At 39.4% G+C, this 21,264-nt stretch overlaps 3 protein-coding genes and 1 non-coding gene across 4 annotated transcripts; 3 read left to right on the top strand and 1 right to left on the bottom strand.

Moving 5' to 3' along the window:
- The first annotated feature begins 3,682 nt into the window (after positions 1-3,682).
- Positions 3,683-5,806, top strand: LOC108865370 (UDP-glycosyltransferase 91C1-like). The gene is made up of 2 exons (XM_048587210.1): positions 3,683-4,683; positions 4,979-5,806. Exons 1-2 carry the CDS (start codon positions 3,837-3,839, stop codon positions 5,527-5,529), a joined length of 1,398 nt encoding a protein of 465 aa, XP_048443167.1. The 5' UTR covers positions 3,683-3,836; the 3' UTR covers positions 5,530-5,806.
- A 1,890-nt stretch (positions 5,807-7,696) lies between these two features.
- Positions 7,697-9,094, top strand: LOC103940915 (UDP-glycosyltransferase 91C1-like). Its single transcript, XM_048579109.1, has one exon. The coding sequence runs from the start codon at positions 7,697-7,699 to the stop codon at positions 9,092-9,094; it is 1,398 nt and encodes a 465-aa protein (XP_048435066.1).
- A 1,705-nt stretch (positions 9,095-10,799) lies between these two features.
- Positions 10,800-12,875, bottom strand: LOC103940914 (glyoxylase I 4). The gene is made up of 5 exons (XM_009351096.3): positions 12,716-12,875; positions 12,429-12,597; positions 11,462-11,545; positions 11,179-11,382; positions 10,800-11,066 (listed from the first exon to the last, which is right to left on the bottom strand). The coding sequence occupies exons 1-5, from the start codon at positions 12,779-12,781 to the stop codon at positions 10,978-10,980; spliced, it is 612 nt and encodes a 203-aa protein (XP_009349371.2). The 5' UTR covers positions 12,782-12,875; the 3' UTR covers positions 10,800-10,977.
- Positions 12,876-18,557: 5,682 nt separating this feature from the next.
- LOC103951893 lies at positions 18,558-20,443 on the top strand. The gene has a single exon (XR_007259476.1). It is a non-coding gene; the product is annotated as a protein ALP1-like (transcript).
- Positions 20,444-21,264: the final 821 nt, after the last annotated feature.

Here is a 21,264-nt window from a genome sequence, read left to right on the forward strand (position 1 = left end):
AGTCATGAAAATATGTGCTCTTCATCAACTTTGTTCACAAAATCGAATTCAACAACGACAACTCATGACTATGATAACCGAACCAATCCAAATTGTATAATCAATGTTGTGATCAAACTACTGAAGCAAACTCAATATAATTTGCTCCAACTTATCTGGCCAAATTTAACAGCCATAAGGTTAAACTTCAATCAACAGCAAATTTTATAACTTTCACATACTCTAACACAATGAATAAGAAAGTAATAATTCAACCAATTGGTTCCCGATTTCTCACCAAAACAGATAATGCATAACTTAATTTAATCATATAAACTTTACACCATTATGCAACCAGTGCATGTATCAATTTAAAGATAGTCTCAATCATAGGACAAACTTATCTCACATAAACCCAAAATCACCAGTTCTAACAACGACCAAAATCAGAATATCAATCATAACATTTTTTTTTTCATTGAATTTGGTTCTAACTGATTCATTATACATCAAACAAATCAACCAAAACATTAAGGATGTCTAAATATCGTCATAATATATGTTGATTAAAATGAGATAATCAAGATCTCATGTCTTTTGAAGTAAGTTAAGATGATCTTCCAACAAATATTAGTATACATAATACATTAAATTCAAATCACTTGCACTAGACAATACCATATAACAATCTCCACGTTGGGAAATCCACACACTTCCTATATATTCCATCCATACAATTACATGAGTTATTACAAACTTCTCCATCAATCATTTCCATCAAACGTAAAAAGTAAAAACACAACTGGGAAGTCGTTTATATTAAACAAACTCAAGGTCTCATTCCATAATTTTATTCACGTCCACCAATAATAAATGAAGAACACCTCATAGTTTTTTTACAAAACCCACATCAGAGGGTGCGACAAGTTTATCTTCGAATCACCAAAACCTAAAACAATTTCCTTCAACCACCATCACCAAGAGGCTCCCCTCAACCTCAGGAACAAAACCCATGCATTGGTTTGGGCATCGGAGATGTTGTGGAGTCGAATCAAAAACCCCCAAAATCAAGGGTTTCCGATGGGTTCGAGGCAAATTGGAGCCTTTCCAAACCAAATTGGACTTGGCCGCAGGTATAAAGTTTGCTTTACTCTTTGAGATCTTCATTTTTGTAATTTTTGAGAATTTTTAGAAATAGTTGAATTTTCCGGCGAGCCAGGATAGCCGGCCGCCACCAGCGACAGCGGGTGCGGCAGGGCACGGCTAGGGAGCCAACATTGTGTTTTTAGGCGAATCTCGTTATTCTAATTATGCTTTTGAGACCTAACTGTTGTGGTTTGAATATTAGTACGATTATGGTATATGTTGGATTAAATGAATATATTTGGATTTGGTTTGAATTTTTGTATATGTGAACTACAAATGGTTTGATCCCTGTTTAGGGTACGTATGCAGTCTAACGAGAAGTTAGATTCAGCCATAAAATTAAACGAGGTTAAATAATCGAGAATTACAATTTAGTTGAGAACTATTCTTAGTTTGGAAAAATTGATCTAAAAAAAAAGTAAAGGGTAATGAATCGGGAATAAAATTGTTATGTTTTGATAAGAGAATTAAGGTTATAGAACTTGTGGAATTAAGGAACTTAATTAAAGGGTCATGAATATTGACGGCTATATAAACAAGAGTTTTATTTTGGGCCTATGAACAAACTTAATTCCCGAAAATAAATATTTCGGGGCCGGGGCGTGACAGGCTGGCCAAAAGCAGCTAGCCCAAGCACATGCCACATCATGACGTCAGGTTACTGTTTGAGTCTTTTTTTTTTTTTTTTTTTTGACGAAATTTTAAAAAAAAAAAATCTAATTTTTTTTTATATAAATACCTAAGTCATTTCTATCATATTTCTCACATCCTTTTCACAATTTCATACTACCTTACCTCATTTTATTTCAATTTTTCGCCAATTTTTCACATCCTTTTCTTTCTATAAAGATAAGAAATCCGAAGGCTTATTAATTTAGTGACAAGTGACACTCAAAATATGTTCGAAAACCTTATTTTAATATGATAGTTCAATTCAATTAACCATATTAACTCAATTAAAATAATAAATTATGTTTGGCCTATGGCCTTTTGGTCCCCTCAGGTGGAGCGTTTGTTATCAAAGGGTTATGTTTGGCCTATGACCTTTTGGTCTCCTTGGTTGAAGATAATATAAAATATGGCCTGATACTGTTCATTAAAATATAATTTTTTGTAGAACTATAAGACTAAACATGATCCTTTGGCCATTTTTTCGGTTGGAGATGCCTTAAAGCAAGTCCACCCATAAGGGGTAAGCCGACTCAAAGCACATAAAATGGCCCGGCAACCCCTAAAACTACTCCAGCCCAGCCTAATAGGCTGGTACCCAGCCCAAGCCATCTACTAGGCCGGCCCAGAATGTCCTGAGCCAAGGCCCAGCCTATGTGACTTCACAGGCCGTTTGAATTTTTTTTCGCCCTTTGCGGCAGCATCCGCGATGGCTTTCAGAGAGTGGGAAATGTTCCTCTCCTTATCCAGCGTCATCGACAGTTGGCACAGCGCAATCTTAAACCACACCAAAACCCCAATTCTAATTCAACCTCAAAACTCTAAAAATTCACCACAAAATCACCAAATACACACATAGATTAAAGAGGCAACTTGCCTTGGTGACGAGAGGAGTGGGCAAGGGAAAAGCAGGCAGGACCCTGGCTTCTTCGGGCTAGTAAGCCGACACCTTCATCGACGAGAAATTTGCAGAGCGGGTCTGGGACTTGCGACTGAGACCGATGCAGATGTTGGTGGTGATGGCTTTGGATGGTGCGATTGGAGAGAGGAAAGCCGGCAGAGGAGAGAGAGGATTTGGTTGGAGGCAGATGGAGCGGCATAGAGATGAGGAGTGAGAAGTGAGATTCTTGGAGCTGATTAGTGTCGATAGTGCTGCTTTTATTCGCTCTCGAAGGCTCCAAATTTTTACGTGGATCCTTATTTTTTAGTTTTTGGGATGGGGTCGTTAAAATTGATTAAAACTCTTATCTGAATATTTTTTTATTTATAAAAGAATTAAACAGTATTTTAAATGGGCTAGATGCTAGCGCATCTTGTAGAGGTGGAGATTGTTTGTGCGAGCTCATTTTTTAGACTTTGTGTCTACGCATTTTTTAGGAGTGGAGATGCATTTGGCCAATTACTATTCATTGAGACCTATCACTGTTTACTGAGTGAATTAAATAGGCATAATGCCAACGTATTTTTTAAGAGGTGAAGTTGCTCTAACATTTTCTAATTGGCCATAAGCTACCTGACAGCGGAATAACTCCGCTTGCAAAACGCCAACTCCACCATTCTGCACGTGCTCCGCTTGCAAAACGCCAACTCCACCTTTCTGCACGTGGGCCTCACCACCTGACCTTTCTGCTTGCATAGTAATCCTATCATCAATTGACGAAATGAATCTTCTCCGATCCTTTCCTTTTAATCCAATTCTGAAGTATTAAAATTTGATTTAATAGTATACATTTTAAAAGTTATAATAACTTTAACCGTTTGATCAAATTTCAATAATTTAGATTTCCAAACTTAATAAATTAAAAAAAAAAGCATTCGGAGATGATTCCTTTCCTCAATGACAACATCAAATCACCATCTCAATAATTTCACGTGGATTACTGGTTTGTCATGATCACCATCTAAACCCGCGGCTAAAGATTAGCCATGCATAACCAATCCAATAATTTGGCCAACATGGTACCTTTTCCTACTAGCCCTTTATTTACAACTTCTGGTATCAAAGGCCTGAGAGTCTCTCCTCTCAGACATGGAGCGCAAAGATGAGAAGAAACTTCACATCGCCATGTTCCCCATGGCTAGCCTACGGCCACCTAATGCCATTTCTCGAGGTCTCCAAGTTCTTAGCTCAAAAGGGTCACCAAATCTCCTTCATCTCCACCCCCCAAAACATCAATCGCCTCCGGTCATCCTCCCCTTCCCCACTCATCGATTTCGTCGAGCTTCCTCTCCCCGCCGTCGACGGCTTACCTGAATCCGTCGAGTCCACCTCCCAGCTACCAATCAATAAAGCCCCCTACCTCAAAAAAGCCTACGACTTGCTCAAGCCAGCAGTCACGCATTTCGTCCAACACTCGGGCGTCAACTGGGTCGTCCACGACTTTATTGGCTACCGGCTGCCCCAAGTCGCCACTCAGCTCGGAGTCAACTCGGTCTACTTCAGCATCTTCAACGCCACTTTCTTGGCTTTCTGCGGACCTCCGTCTGAGTTACTCAGCGATAAACGCCGGTGGCCGGAGGACTTTACGGTCGTTCCCGAGTGGGTCGACTATCCTTCCACCGTCGCTTATAAGCTGCACGAGATGGTGAGTCATTGGGATTGCATGGACGACGAGGTCTCCGATTTTCAGAGGCTCGCGGTTACGGTTCAAGATTGTAATTTTGTGACTCTACGGAGCTGCACCGAGGTTGAATCTGACGCGGTGCGTCTGCTCAGAAATTTATACGGCAAACCCGTTGTTCCACTCGGGCTGCTGCCGCCCAGCTCAGCACCGCATCAGCCCGGCGGCGCTAACGATCGAGCAGATGAGAAGTGGGAAGTGTTGAGAGAGTGGCTCGAAAATAAGAAACCCAACTCGGTGATTTACATCGCACTCGGCACCGAGGTGACTCTTGTTAAGGAATCTCCTACATCAAAGGAGATCAGTTCGTCAACAACACAATCTGCTCCATCAACTGCACAATTGGAATACAACCTGGACAGAAGGAATACTGCACGTGGCTGCAATATTCCTTGACAGCAGACTACCACATGGTACAGCTCATGTGCTCTGATGTGTTGCAGCATGGACAGCAAGCACGCCACCTTTACAACATTAGTTTATTGCATGTGTGTGTGTAAGATGTATATAAAACAACCAAGCTCATCAGAATAGAAATCAACAAAAACATATCAATTCTATAACTCTGAGCCAAGAGCTTATGCACGAGTTGGCACATGGGATAGAGAAATCGGGGTTGCCTTTTATTTTGGTGGTCAACAATCGCCCGTTAGTGGAGGGCGCGTTGAGGTCCAATATCCTTCCACTTGGATTTGAAACGCGAGTGGACGGTCAAGGCTTTGTGTGGAGGGGTTGGGCCCCGCAACGTAAGATTTTAGGTCATATCTCGGTCGGAGGATTCCTAACTCATTGCGGTTGGAGTTCAATTATTGAAGCATTAGGGTTTGGGCGGGTTTTGATTTTGTTTTCGGGTGCAAATTCGGACCAAGGGTTGAACGCGAGACTAATGCACGAAAAGCAGGTTGGGTTGGAGATACCGAGGAACGAGCGAGACGGGTCGTTTACGAGTGACTCGGTGGCCGAGTTGATTGGGCGAGCGATGGTGGAGAAAGAGAGCGAGTTACTAAGGGCAAATGCATGGGCGATGAGGGAGATATTTGGCAACGTAGAGTTGAACAGCAAGTGCTTGGACGAGTTCACTCGGGTCCTTGAAACTTGGCCAGCTTCAACTTAATCAACTTTGGATATTTTATGTGACAGTCTTTATGGATGTGCTTTTAAAAAAAATGTTTTTACTAAGAATAAATAGTTATACAACAAAGCAATTCAGTGTTTAGTACATTTTTGTTGTAAAAGTACAAGGCCAATGCAAAATGACTAAAAAGAATATGATGCGTTTAGTAAACTTTTATATAAAACTACAACAACGGTGTAAGATGACTAAAATAAATATGATGTTGGATGTGATATTATAGTGTCTTTTCTTTAATCCATAATCTTTATCTTCTCTATACTTCTAGGTGCAATTACTTTCTTCTTGTGAATGCGTTGATGAAACAAGTGACTGAGAAAAATTGCCGCTGAAGAGAAAGCAAAGCATTTGGAGACACTAAAGGAGATTGAGGTAATACCATCGTAGGTTTTAGGTAGGCTAATCAACAACTTCTGAACCATTCGTTGGTTACTCAAATCATCACCATAATTAACTTCTTCTTTGGTTACTCAAATCATCCTAGTACATTCAAAATCTCGTCTAAGACCTTGAAGTTTTATAGATCTTACTTGTTTATCACCAACAAATTCTTGCTTTCAAAATACCCCAAGCTGTCTTTGCAGTGTCCTGCGTAGCGATTGTCGAGAATATTTGATCTGAAACGGCACCTTGAATGATGCCAAGTCCACCCATAAGGGGTAAGCCGACTCAAAGCACATAAAATGGCCCGGCAACCCCTAAAACTACTCCAGCCCAGCCTAATAGGCTGGTACCCAGCCCAAGCCATCTACTAGGCCGGCCCAGAATGTGCTGAGCCAAGGCCCAGCCTATGTGACTTCACAGGCCTTTTGAATTTTTTTTCGCCCTTTGCGGCAGCATCCGCGATGGCTTTCAGAGAGTGGGAAATGTTCCTCTCCTTATCCAGCGTCATCGACAGTTGGCACAGCGCAATCTTAAACCACACCAAAACCCCAATTCTAATTCAACCTCAAAACTCTAAAAATTCACCACAAAATCACCAAATACACACATAGATTAAAGAGGCAACTTGCCTTGGTGACGAGAGGAGTGGGCAGGGGAAAAGCAGGCAGGACCCTGGCTTCTTCGGGCTAGTAAGCCGACACCTTCATCGATGAGAAATTTGCAGAGCGGGTCTGGGACTTGCAACTGAGACCGATGCAGATGTTGGTGGTGATGGCTTTGGATGGTGCGATTGGAGAGAGGAAAGTCGGCAGAGGAGAGAGAGGATTTGGTTGGAGGCAGATGGAGCGGCATAGAGATGAGGAGTGAGAAGTGAGATTCTTGGAGCTGATTAGTGTCGATAATGCTGCTTTTATTCTCTCTCGAAGGCTCCAAATTTCTACGTGGATCCTTATTTTTTAGTTTTTGGGATGGGGTCGTTAAAATTGATTAAAACTCTTATCTGAATATTTTTTTATTTATAAAAGAATTACACAGTATTTTAAATGGGCTAGATGCTAGCGCATCTTGTAGAGGTGGAGATTGTTTGTGCGAGCTCATTTTTTAGACTTTGTGTCTACGCATTTTTAAGGAGTGGAGATGCATTTGGCCAATTATTGTTCATTGAGACCTATCACTGTTCACTGAGTGAATTAAATAGGCATAATGCCAACGTATTTTTTAAGGGATGGAGTTGCTCTAACATTTTCTAATTGGCCATAAGCTACCTGACAGCGGAATAACTCCGCTTGCAAAACGCCAACTCCACCTTTCTGCACGTGGGCCTCACCACCTGACCTTTCTGCTTGCATAGTAATCCTATCATCAATTGACGAAATGAATCTTCTTCGATCCTTTCCTTTTAATCCATCAAATTCAGAGATCTGAATTATTAAAATTTGATTTAATAGCTACAAATAGAGATCCACTTTAAAAGTTATAATAACTTTAACCGTTTGATCAAATTTCAATAATTTAGATTTTCAAACTTAATAAATTAAGAAAAAAGCATTCGGTCCTCAATGACAACATCAAATCACCATCTCAATAATTTCACGTGGATTACTGGTTTGTCATCATCACCATCTAAACCCGCGGCTAAAGATTAGCCATGCATAACCAAATCCAATAATTTGGCCAACATGGTACCTTTTCCTACTAGCCCTTTATTTACAACTTCTGGTATCAAAGGCCTGAGAGTCTCACCTCTCGGACATGGAGCGCAAAGATGAGAAGAAACTTCACATCGCCATGTTCCCCATGGCTAGCCTACGGCCACCTAATGCCATTTCTCGAGATCTCCAAGTTCTTAGCTCAAAAGGGTCACCAAATCTCCTTCATCTCCACCCCCCAAAACATCAATCGCCTCCGGTCATCCTCCCCTTCCCCACTCATCGATTTCGTCGAGCTTCCTCTCCCCGCCGTCGACGGCTTACCTGAATCCGTCGAGTCCACCTCCCAGCTACCAATCAATAAAGCCCCCTACCTCAAAAAAGCCTACGACTTGCTCAAGCCAGCAGTCACGCATTTCGTCCAACACTCGGGCGTCAACTGGGTCGTCCACGACTTTATTGGCTACCGGCTGCCCCAAGTCGCCACTCAGCTCGGAGTCAACTCGGTCTACTTCAGCATCTTCAACGCCACTTTCTTGGCTTTCTGCGGACCTCCGTCTGAGTTACTCAGCGATAAACGCCGGCGGCCGGAGGACTTTACGGTCGTTCCCGAGTGGGTCGACTATCCTTCCACCGTCGCTTATAAGCTGCACGAGATGGTGAGTCCTTGGGATTGCATGGACGACGAGGTCTCCGATTTTCAGAGGCTCGCGGTTACGGTTCAAGATTGTAATTTTGTGACTATACGGAGCTGCACCGAGGTTGAATCTGACGCGGTGCGTCTGCTCAGAAATTTATACGGCAAACCCGTTGTTCCACTCGGGCTGCTGCCGCCCAGCTCAGCACCGCATCAGCCCGGCGGCGCTAACGATCGAGCAGATGAGAAGTGGGAAGTGTTGAGAGAGTGGCTCGAAAATAAGAAACCCAACTCGGTGATTTACATCGCACTCGGCACCGAGGTGACTCTGAGCCAAGAGCTTATGCACGAGTTGGCACATGGGATAGAGAAATCGGGGTTGCCTTTTATTTTGGTGGTCAACAATCGCCCGTTAGTGGAGGGCGCGTTGAGGTCCAATATCCTTCCACTTGGATTTGAAACGCGAGTGGACGGTCGAGGCTTTGTGTGGAGGGGTTGGGCCCCGCAACGTAAGATTTTAGGTCATATCTCAGTCGGAGGATTCCTAACTCATTGCGGTTGGAGTTCAATTATTGAAGCATTAGGGTTTGGGCGGGTTTTGATTTTGTTTTCGGGTGCAAATTCGGACCAAGGGTTGAACGCGAGACTAATGCACGAAAAGCAGGTTGGGTTGGAGATACCAAGGAACGAGCGAGACGGGTCGTTTACGAGTGACTCGGTGGCCGAGTTGATTAGGCGAGCGATGGTGGAGAAAGAGAGCGAGTTACTAAGGGCAAATGCATGGGCGATGAGGGAGATATTTGGCAACGTAGAGTTGAACAGCAAGTGCTTGGACGAGTTCACTCGGGTCCTTGAAACTTGGCCAGCTTCAACTTAATCAACTTTGGATATTTTATGTGACAGTCTTTATGGATGTGCTTTTAAAAAAAAATGTTTTTACTAAGAATAAATAGTTATACAACAAAGCAATTCAGTGTTTAGTAAATTTTTGTTGTAAAAGTACAAGGACAATGCAAAATGACTAAAAAGAATATGATGCGTTTAGTAAACTTTTATATAAAACTACAACAACGGTGTAAGATGACTAAAATGAATATGATGTTGGATGTGATATTATAGTGCCTTTTCTTTAATCCATTATCTTTATTTTCTCTATACTTCTAGGTGCAATTACTTTCTTCTTGTGAATGCGTTGATGAAACAAGTCGCTGAGAAAAATTGCCGCTGAAGAGAAAGCAAAGCATTTGGAGACATTAAAGGAGATTGAGGTAATACCATCGTAGGTTTAAGCTAGACTAATCAACAACTTCTAAACCATTCGTTGGTTACTCAAATCATCACCATAATTAACTTCTTTGGTTACTCAAATCATCCTAGTACATTCAAAATCTCGTCTAAGACCTTGAAGTTTTATAGATCTTACTTGTTTATCACCAACAAATTCTTGCTTTCAAAATACCCCAAGCTGCCTGCGTAGTGATTGTCGAGAATATTTGATCTGAAACGGCACCTTGAATGATGCCTGCTCCAGCATCCTTCATCAGATTCTCTCGCAAGAGCTTACTCTCAGCTTCTGTGACCTCTACCTGCTTTGCTGAAGTAGCAAAGCCCTTCTCAACCAGATTCCACAGCTCATGGGATCGGAAAATGGTCTTCATTCTGATTTGCCAGAAGTCGAAGTTGTTGCCATTGAAAATCAGAGCTTGTAGCTCTCTACCACCAGACCAGCCATGTTAGATTTGAATCTCGAGAGGTCGGGGCTCGTCAAAGCAAGAAAAAGCTCTAATTCTGATTTCACAGATTCTAACGCCCAGAAATGCAACCTGGCTCTGATGCCATGTTAGTGTATTTGAACTTGAGAGTGAAGTTTTACAGAGAGTTAGACACACAGAATGATTAAAAATGATGAATGCAATGAAGAAGAAAGAAGCTGGAAATGGAAGAGAATTGCAGAGAGAATTACAGAGGCTATGACCTCCTTCACACATTCATTCACTCACACACATATTACATGGAGAGAGCCATCTATCTAATCGAGCCTAAGATTTTAGACGAGTAGCAATTCCTTTTAACAAACTGAAATGTAACAAATTTTGTTACTACCTTGAATATGAGCTGATGCAGTTGATAAGAAATTTTGATTGCCTTGGTTTTTTGTCATGGAAGCTCTCTCGTTGCTTTAACTTAACTGAAATTTTGATACCTATTTCTATGCCAAATTTTGCAGGTCGAAATTCAGCCACACTTGTATTGCAATCCGGCATGTGTCTAAGCTGAAAGTAACCCAAAGTGCCTAAGTAGGATTAGGCTATGTTCTTGCAGCTCGAGTAGTTAAAAGCATTTATCATGGTATCAGAGCAAGATCCTAGGGTCTCTCTCGAATTACCCTCGACCTAGGCAATTTCTTTTTTCTGGCCGCCACTCCCTGTGGGTGACAACCACCTAGAATTCGATCTTGTAAGATGGCGGCATCGACTCCTCTACCGTCCATTCCAAGACCCGACGACCAGCAACTTCATACATCTCTCTTTGAAGAAAGAAAAGCTGTGACTACTTAGCAAGTTACTCCAATCATTCAAACATTGCAAATTAAGTACTTTATTATATGATCATAATCTGATACTGTAGCTTTTTACGCCAACAGTCCATATAACAATCAGCTTTCAAATGTATAAACAAACTGTACAAACTCTATAATCTCTATTAGCTGGGATCAACATATAAAGCTGGTTATGATATGGATGCTGCAATTCTCAGCTATTAAACTTGAGTAAACTCCAGAGCATTTGCATCCGGGTCTCGCGTGAAAATCGCCGGCCTCCCGGACTTGCTCAGCGTGTAGGGAATACCTGCAGTAGCAGATAGCAGTATAAGTCGCCCACATTCCTTCCATAGATCAACATCCGTTGGACATGTTATTGAAAGTGAAATTAACTGCAGATGAGGAAAACTAAAGCTTACCAGCATCGTCGAGGATTGCTTTCAGCTTAGACACATCCCGGATTGCAATACAAGTATGGCGGTCGCGGCCTCCATGAGCTGGTCTTCCGGTCAAAGGGTCGGGATTTGGAAGTTCCATGAGATGAATCATCTCTGAACCAACCCATAGCCAAGCACCTCTGTAGGGGAGCTTATCATGTGGCCTTGCCTCATTTATTTCAAGCCCTATTATTTTTTTATCCATCAATGATGTTAAGTCATGTACTTTTAAAATGTAAGTAAAAGATGAGAATTTGAAATTTACCCAAAATGTTCTGGTAAAAGCTGAGAGATCTTTCAAGGTTTTCACACAGCAATCCGACATGGTGGACACTAACAACTCCAAAATCTGCATGAGAATCAAAAGATGAACAAGTAAGATGCATCAGAGAACGTACAAAAACTTGTCTTTCTGTGATTCGAGCCACAGTCGGCACTAAAGTAAGTGGAGAGGGAGCACACTGCTTCAAACAAACTTTTAGAGTATTTTGTAGGATATGTGTTAAACTGTGATTTGTACATACATAAGAAAGATTAGTCCTTTCATGTAACGAGGCAACCAGTGTTCAAAACAAATATGTCCCAAAGATTGAGTTAAGCACGCAAATTAGAGTGTGTGAAACGATATCACATCATACAATTAAAGTTCACTTTAAAAAAATTAAAAATAAATTAAAAATAAAAAAAAAGAGGTTGTTTTATTCAAAACATTGTATGATCATACAAAAAATAACTTAAAACGGTTCATCCGAAACTCAAACGTGAAATTAAATTTTTTTTTTTTTAAACAAACAATATTATCTAGGGGTGGGTTTAGCATCATAATAGGCTAGCAATAATGTGGTTCAAACTCGCCAATCGAATCTAAGACCTCTCACTTACAAAAGAAGAAGAATATCACTAGACCATAGTACTAAATGGCAAGAGGTTGGGATGCAACACAAAATTAAAGTTCTTAAAACAATAAACAACAATAATAAATCTTACTATGAGCTCGGGTGTATGAACTTTAAAACATCACTGTGTTTGATTTAACATCAAGTCTTCCATTAACTTTAAATGCTTTATATTTTTCTTAAAACAACAAACAATCACAAAAAATTTCTCTTTATTGCCATGGATTTTATCATTTTACATGTCTCAGTCACACCAAATTCCCAAATTCCAAGACCCAACTTAGAAGACAATTTTTGGCAATCAAATAAAAGTGACCTAAAGAATAAGAGAGTTACCATTTTTGTCCTGAGCACCGACTGATTGCTTCTCCAGTACATCTTCTTCAACGGTCGCCTTAGCTTTCGCCACAGAACACCGTCCGTGACGTCTGCAACTTCTCAGACCGGTCCGGTCAATTTTAGATGATGGGTTCCTAAGTAGAGTGCTGACTCTAATCCCATCCTCCTGCAATCGATCAAATAAACAAAACCCAAATTAAATAAAGTAAAATTAAATTGTAATCATAAAAAAATAATAAATAAATAAATAAAGAATGAAAAATGGGTGATATAATAAAATTTACCTTGAGTTGGAGGGGAAGGGTGGGAGGTGGGATGAGAAGGGAAGCCATGGAAGAGCAGCTGCTCATCTGGGTTTTTGTCTGTTTCTTGTGTTCTTTGTGGCCAGGCCTTCCCTACAGTTCCTACCTCGCGATGTTTTTGCAGATACAGTAATAAAATAAATAAATTAGAAATATTAGAAAAACCACGAGCCATTACTTTATGTTTTGGGGTTATCCTTCTAAAACACAAGTATTATCCCTTTCTTTTTTTTTTTTTTTTTTTTTAACAAATGATATTATGCACGTTAAAAATGAGAGATGAACTTAGCCTCTAACAATAATATGGTTTAAAATCGAACATCAGACCTCTAATTTACAAGTGAAAAAAGGTATCATTAGACCGTTGTATTATGTATTTTTTTTTTTTTTTTAACACAAAGTCAACTTTTATTAATATAAAAACTAGTACAAGGCCCAAAAAGAATTGGGTAAATAATCACAGGAAAAGTTAAAGGCTCAAGCAAAATGAGAGTAACAATCTAAGATACAACGCAAGGCCCATATAAGCTTAGGCCCGAAGGCAGCAGAAAATAGACAATAAAAAAACCCTAACCTTCATCAACAAAGACCATATCTTTGTCGCCGTCACTTCCTCGAAGTAAGCCAAACTCCGAACCGAAAAAGTAAACACTAGATCCAATTCTCCTTCACGAGCCCCTACAAATATATACAAACAAAGTATCATACATGTAGAGGGTGAGGCTAAGGGGGTATGTAAAATACCAACACTTGGCCTTGATGGGGTTACAACATATGTATGCCGTTTGGGGTTGGGGGGTGAAGGAGGGAAGTGGATTTGGTATCCCATTCCTGATTGGAGCCTGCCTATCCAAGTACATGATGGGATAGGGATGTAGTATCACAAATAAGGAGGAGGGATGACAAAGTGTTAAAAGACAGAAAACAGTAAAAGTAGGCAAAAGATGCTGGATAAAGGGCAAGAAGCCCATATCTGAGACAAGCTCAGGGGATAGTTGAGACCCAATTCAAGAAAAACTGAGATAAACTCAGGAGAATCAGGAATAAAACAAAAGAAAGAGATTGGAAAGAGGAGAGGAAGAGATGAATGCAGGGATGGGGTGGAGCAGAGGAAGTGAAGGGAAGGAAAAGAAGAAAAAGGCAAATGTGGGAAGAATGAGACTAAAAAAATGAGGAAGTAGCGGGTTGCCGCCTACCCCAAATAAAAGTAAGGGCCGGTGGCTGAAAGTTGAAGCCGGAGAAGAGGTTTGAATCTAGGTTTCTAGAGAGAAACTGTGAGAGGTTATATTTCACACCCCATAAAGATTCAATTTTCCCACATGATGGCTTTTAATTTCTAAGCTTGGTTCTAATAAAGAGAATGATTTTTACATGTCATTTTCTTCACTTCTTGTCAGCTGTTATGATTGATTTTGTAACATATATATGCCACTCAGTACTACGATCTTATGGTATTCCTCTTTACTTGGAAGTGAGAGGTTTTAGATTCGAATCTCGTGAATGGTGAATTCGATACAAAATTAGGCTGCCCATTAAGCGGATTTGTCGAACTCCCCCTCCCTTAATGTAAAAATATCGATGTACTAAAAAACATATATGATCACTTGCAAAACACTTGTATAATGTGAACACATGTTATTAAAAAAAAGGTACACCAATTGCACTAAATGCTTAAAGACAAGTAATATCACCGAGTTTTAGTAAAAACACATATTCTTGAGGCTTAGGTAAACTCCTTGGATTTATAATAAGAAAAATTAATGAAAAAAACTTAAAAACTTTGAGTTTTAATGATAAAGACAAAATAAAAGGTAAAATAAATAGTACCAGAATTGACTTTTTAGTATAAAAATATGATTTTTTGTCAAAATGAAAAGTACCGGGAGTTTTTCGTTAAAATTTCCTTTATAATAATTTATAATAATGTAGTACCTTACGCTTAAACTAAACATGTTATGGATTGTAGTATTGATGATTTGCGTGTCACGAAAATAATATTTTCAGAAAATTGTAGCAATGGTGAAGGACTTTAACTCAATTGGAGTAATAATCTCTCAACTAAAAATCCATGACTATTGATCCATTTACTTATCAAAATGTACAGTTATGATCATTTTCATCAACTTCGTCAAAATGAGTCACGTGCCACGTACATAAAGCTGAATTAAAGGGCAAATATAGGAAACTAAATGAGAAAAATTGGAGAAATTATCCCTCAATTTTAACCCAATTGGAGAAATGAGTCCCTCAACTTTAATTCAATTGAAGCAATGGTTTATTAACTTTAACTCAATTGTGACAATGATTCTTCCAACATGACTCATTTTGACGGAGTTGATGAAAATGATCATAATTGCATGTTTTGAAGAGTTAAGGGACCAATAATTATAGATTTTTTTGTTGATGAACCATCGCTCTAATTAAGTTAAAATTAAGAGACCATTACTATAATTTTCTAATATTTTTATGTTCATATCTCACTGATCATGACACGGTAAGGTCCTATGTCCGTGCCTAATTTGGTGAATTATGAATAAAATTGCATTGGCCGTTGAAAAATAATTATAACAACCTAAGAGCTGGCTTTTCAACCGCTTGATGAAAAACAGAGACTAATATATATGGGTATTTTAATTAATTATAAACCTGATATCAAATCACCAATAAATTTGAAGTCAATGATTCCAAAGGGAAGAAGACTATAAAAACTGTTGACAATTGACATGCAAGTCAAGCCGCTAATAAAACAGTACAAAACTCAACAACCTATGGAGGATGGCCAGCGAATGAGATAATGCTTTAGTCTGTCATTATTATTATTATTATTTTATCTCTATTGAAAATTTAGCAAATTTGAATTATAAATTACTTTAATTTAAGAATTCAATTTCAAGTGAAATGAGACGGTCAAACTAATCTAGCTAACTGACATTTGAGTTATTTGATTTTATTTTTATATTTTTTGTGAATTGTGTTGGATTACGAAATAATTCACGCTAAATACATGTAAATAATTATGGTCATAATTTATTTGGTTTGTGATTGCAATGTTTTAAGTCGACATGTAAAATGTCAAACAGCGGATAATGTGGGTGTGTGAGTCATGTACGTACCACATGCTAGTCTTCAAACATGTGCTGTTTTGTTCTTTCTTTAGACTTGTACGTAAATAATTATGTAACTATCAATCACATGTAATTTTGAAATTGACAACGTCGACCAATAGTTTTTGGGTCAATGTGATTAAAAATAAGCCATTTTAATCTTGGAAATAAATCGAAGTCTATCGAAACTAAAAGCTAGAGCCTAGAGAGAAAGAACTTCATTAAGAACAAAGAACATGAATTTCACGAAAAATAAATTCTAAGTAGACGTTTTTTAAGGCGGGATTCTTCAATGATTTTCTATTATTTTATGTTTAACATTAATTTTCATGTCAGTATTAAAAAAATATTATGCTAAAAAATGATGTAGCAGAGATTAGTCTTACTTTTAAGAGAGTTTTCTTCTCATCTCTTTCATGTAATTATGCTACATTTAACAATGACATACATTTATTAGTTAAATGGCAAAAAAAAAAAAAAAAAATACTGAATTTAGTTTTAATATAGTAGTTCTCAGACATATCGGAGTGTAGTAAAGTTGGCTAGTAAAATGTACTTCCTCTTTGGTAAATGAGTAATGCTAGGTAAACGAACTTTTTAGACTAAATTTGTAAATCATGTGATGCGTTACTGATAGTAGATAAGCACATTAATTAATATTTAATAATAATCCAATCATCAACATCCACATTATATAGATTACAAATTTTAATTTAAATATTCAGTCTCTCTAGCATTACTCTTTGTAAATATCTTACTCTCCTTCGTTCATAAATTAGAATAGGGTAGTGATATCCATCCATTCATTTTAAAAAAAAATTATTATCATTAAGGGGATGAAAAGAGTTCGAAACTATTACAATAAATTAGGAGAGTAGAAGTTTCAAACCCAGAACATATTGGTAGAAACCTAACACCTTATACATTGGTGATGTAAGAGGAGCCAAGGGTTCTTAGGAAGAAGACGAAGATAGAAACCTGAGAGTCACTCAACCAATTGCATCAATTAATAAAATAATGTGAAAAATAAAAGTAAGTATATAAATAGCAATTTTATTTTGAACATCGCTTTATCAAAAACAAGATAGCTCCCTGTTTCACTAACCGGTAGTTGTTTTTAACGATTCGACTACAGAAATTGTTGGTTTTAAATAAAAGAGAAGTTGACCAAGACAATCTTAAATAAAAAGTAAAAAGTGAAAGTAAATTGTGAGGCAGGGTTTCATTAGAAAGGATCGAAAATCCTTTTGTGTCAGTACTAATTCGTGCAGGTAACGTTTTAACAGCACCGTAACGACGCTCATTTATTGTACATTGTAAATAGATGATGGTTGATGGTTTTGTCCTTTAATTTTAGGATAATTCTGTTCCCACCCCTCAATCTTTTGAAATTAATCCCTGTAAAATTTTAATACGAAATAACTAGTTTGTCCCTTTAAATTTTAATTTATTTATGTTAAACACTTTCTTAACCACCACCAAATCTCATATTTGATAACTAAACCTACTCTTCGTCACTTTTTTTAAGCTCGCAAACCTAGTATTTTCCATTATTGAACAAACTTGAACATGAAATCATCTCTTGAGTATCCAAATGAGGCACGGGTCGATAATTTTTTTTTTCTCATCAAATTTTTAGATTCAGACACCGTGATCAACACCTAACTAAAAAAAAAAAAAAATAGAGGATGTCCGGTGCAAAATCCCGATGGATATAACATTAATATTCATCGTTTTGTTATTTTTTGGAAAAAAATTCAGTAAAATAACACCGACTATGTTTATGGATTTTAGTTAATACATAAATTTAAAATATACGAGTTTGTGTTTTTGAGTAAGCGAATGCCTTCAATAAATTTGGGGCTGACAATTCACGTCAATTTTTTTGGTTTAGTTAACTAAATTTTCACGTTACATCAAACTTCCCTAACAAAATTGAAAACCCAATCTTGAGTACATTTACTCGATACCTTATCGCTTGCAAATGATTACATGTAATGAGCGTTTACTGAATAGTTTAGTTGGAAGCCTTCTTTCATGCAAAAGATTCAAATTTTCTCACGATCCCTAGTGGCTTGCAAATGATTACACGTATTCAGCGTTTAGTTTATAACATTTTTGCTTTTACCGTTACAAATTCTATAAAATATTAATACCGTAAAACAAAAGATCCAAAACAGTTTACTTCAAACCTTCTTTGGCACGAAACAGTTAAACTGTTTTCATATTCACTGCTCGCAGATGATCACACGTGTATTCAGAGTTCACCAATAATCCTACTAATTTTACCGTTACGAATTCTATAAATATACGCGTACGACAAAACCCGAACAATTTAGTTCAAAAACCTTCTTTGGCACGAAACATTCAAATTCACTCGACGCCTCATCATTAGCTTGTAAACGACTACAGGCACTCAGAGTTTATGAACCAGCTTTTCACATATTTCATTGAGAAGGAAAACTCTGAAGCACATCCAAAACACAAAATAGTGAATCTTTGGGGGAGCTTTTTGGCAACAAAAGTCATTTAGCAATTGAGTACAAGCAAAGTCACTATTTCACTTATTCTCCACCCTTTTCCCCCTTTCCTTCTTCCTTCCCCCAGAACGAAACTTCCCCATTTCCTTCTGTTCTCCCCTTCCAAATTCCCAACGTTTATACAAAAAACCACCGTCCCCCAAAAACCCCAACCGCGTAAAAGCACTCGTCCAAAAAGGTCAAGTCTCAGTCAAAAGGCCCCCCACTCCGCGTTCACACCTGCATACACGCCTCGCACAGATATAAATATGCCGCCCCTCCAGTTCAACACCTGCAGCCAACATCTCCATCTCTACCAGTTCACCTCCAAGCTCGCAATTCAAGGTTCACACAGGCATTTCTTCAAACACCTTTCGTCCCACCACCAAAGTTCAGACCTTTCATGGAAATTACTCCGTTCCCATTTCTTAGTCAAGAAGATGACTCCCATTTCTATACCCTGTTGTCCGACATGGACGAATTCGACATAAATGGCTGGAATCACAGCCTGAAGAAGCGGAGAAAGGACGAGGGAAACAATCATGGTGGCGGCGCTGGAGCTGCTCCTGGGGCAATGAGCGACATACTCGCCTCGCTGATTCTGCTGGACGAGGAGGAGAAGCTGGAGCAGGAGAGGTACTTGGTCGAAGCCCAGGAGGAAAGATCGATGCTTGAAGATAATCACAGGCGGAAGACTCGAGCTATGGAGGAGTACTACTCTGATCTTCAGCAGCACCATTCTCAATCCGACGAATCGGACCTGTCTAGGGCGAAACGGCGTCGACAGTCCGCTTCCGCTGCGGCCGCTGCTGCAGCTGAGGCCTCCGCGGCCGGTCCGGACCCGAGTTCGAGTGCTACGATCCCGGGTCCGCACCGGAGGCTTTGGGTGAAGGACAGGCCCAAGGTGTGGTGGGAGAATTTGGGCCGCCCAGACGTTTCGGAGGAGGAGTTTCGAAAAGCTTTTCGGATGAGCAAGGGGACGTTCGACATGATCTGCGCGGAGCTGGAGTCGGCGGTTTTTAAGAAGAACACAATGCTGCGCGAGGCAATTCCGGTGCGCCAACGCGTGGCGGTGTGCATATATCGGCTTGCCACCGGGGAGCCGCTCCGGGAGGTTTCGAGACGTTTCGGGCTGGGAATCTCCACCTGCCACAAGCTGGTTCTGGAAGTTTGCGTTGCCATCAAGACTGTCTTGATGCACAAGTTTCTCCAGTGGCCGGACGAGGGCAGGATGCAGGAAATCAAGGAGGAGTTCGAGGCCACTTCCGGAATTCCAAATATTGCTGGGTCTATGTACACCACCCACATATCAATTATTGCTCCAAAGGTGAATGTGGCTGCGTATTTCAACAAGCGGCACACGGAACGCAACCAGAAAACTTCGTATTCGGTCACGGTTCAAGGGGTTGTCGATCCGAGAGGCGTTTTCACCGACGTTTGCATAGGCTGGCCGGGTTCGATGCCGGACGATCAGGTGCTGGAGAAGTCTGCCTTGTTCCAGAGAGCAAACAGAGGACTCTTGAAGGATGTGTGGATTGTGGGAAATGCTGGGTTCCACTGATGGATTGGGTGCTGGTTCCTTACACCCACCAGAACTTGACGTGGACCCAGCACGCATTCAATGAGAAAATCGGAGAAGTGGAAAGGGTGGCTAAAGATGCATTTGCAAAGCTCAAAGGGAGGTGGTCTTGCTTGCAGAAGAGGACTGAGATCAAGCTGCAGGACTTGCCTGTTGTGCTTGGGGCTTGCTGTGTTTTGCACAATATTTGTGCAATGAGGAATGATGAGCTCGATCCCGAGTTCGAGTTCGAGCTCTTCGACGATGTGGCAACGCCGGCAAATAGTCTGAGGTCGGCGGGATCGGTGCAGGCGAGGGATCATATTGCTCATAATTTGTTGCACCATGGCCTTGCCGCAGGCACCGGTTCTGGTTTTCTATAGGGGGGTTTTGAGTTCGGCTTTTGTTCTAGTCATATTATAGAGTAAAAGATGATATATATTTGGCTTTGTTTAGCTTTGTGTATATAAGCATTTACCCACCTTCTATCTATTTATCTATTCTAAATATACTTCCTTCTTTTTTGCTATCTAAAATTCTAAATCTGATTTTGAAGTTTGAAGGTGAAATCTGTCGTATCACTAAATGTATATAATTGTGATTCTGCATCTTTCCCTCTGATTATGAAATTTGAGCGACTATAAAGCTAGTCAAGATTTTCATTTATGATTCATTGTCGAAGATAAAATTTATCGTGTCACCAAGCACCAATTGACATTTTTAATTACGCTGTCGACAAAAAAGTTGATGTATCAGTAGTTGTATATAACTTTGTACCTATCTCTCTAAGATGCATGTTTGAGCAATATAACTAGATGAGATTCTTGATTATGTTATTGAAGAGGAAATATGTCATATCACAAATTGTATATAATTGTGCAGCTATCTCTTTTACTCTAAAGTTTGAATAACTATAATCCTACTCAAGATTTTCAAATTAGATTGTCAAGAGACAATTTCTTGTATCACTGGTTGTATACAACCTCACATCTTTCATGTCATGTGCTTGATCACTTACGTTACCAATTGTATACAACATTGCATCTTTCTCGTATTGTGCTAGCTGCTCACGTTTTGAGAGATAGACACAGAAAAAAAATCCAATGGAAGATACGGAAGATTCTTCCCGCTGTCAATCATGTAACTTTTACTTCTTGGCCATATCAAGCTATTAAACTAGGCAGGCCCCAAAATTCCCAGTTCAACAGAATATGTGATTGCGCATCATAAATTCCTAATTTTCAACCATACAATCTGTTTTGCAGTCATAGGGTTTATCAACTCTTTGTCCAACGAGCCGATTGCAACGCGGTTTCCCCTACTTTGTCACAACACCAATTATGATTTGTG

The sequence above is a fragment of a genome, unplaced genomic scaffold (assembly GCF_019419815.1).
Source record: "Pyrus x bretschneideri cultivar Hongxiangsu unplaced genomic scaffold, Pyrus_bretschneideri_v1 Contig1, whole genome shotgun sequence".
In the NCBI taxonomy this organism is placed as follows: Eukaryota; Viridiplantae; Streptophyta; class Magnoliopsida; order Rosales; family Rosaceae; genus Pyrus; species Pyrus x bretschneideri.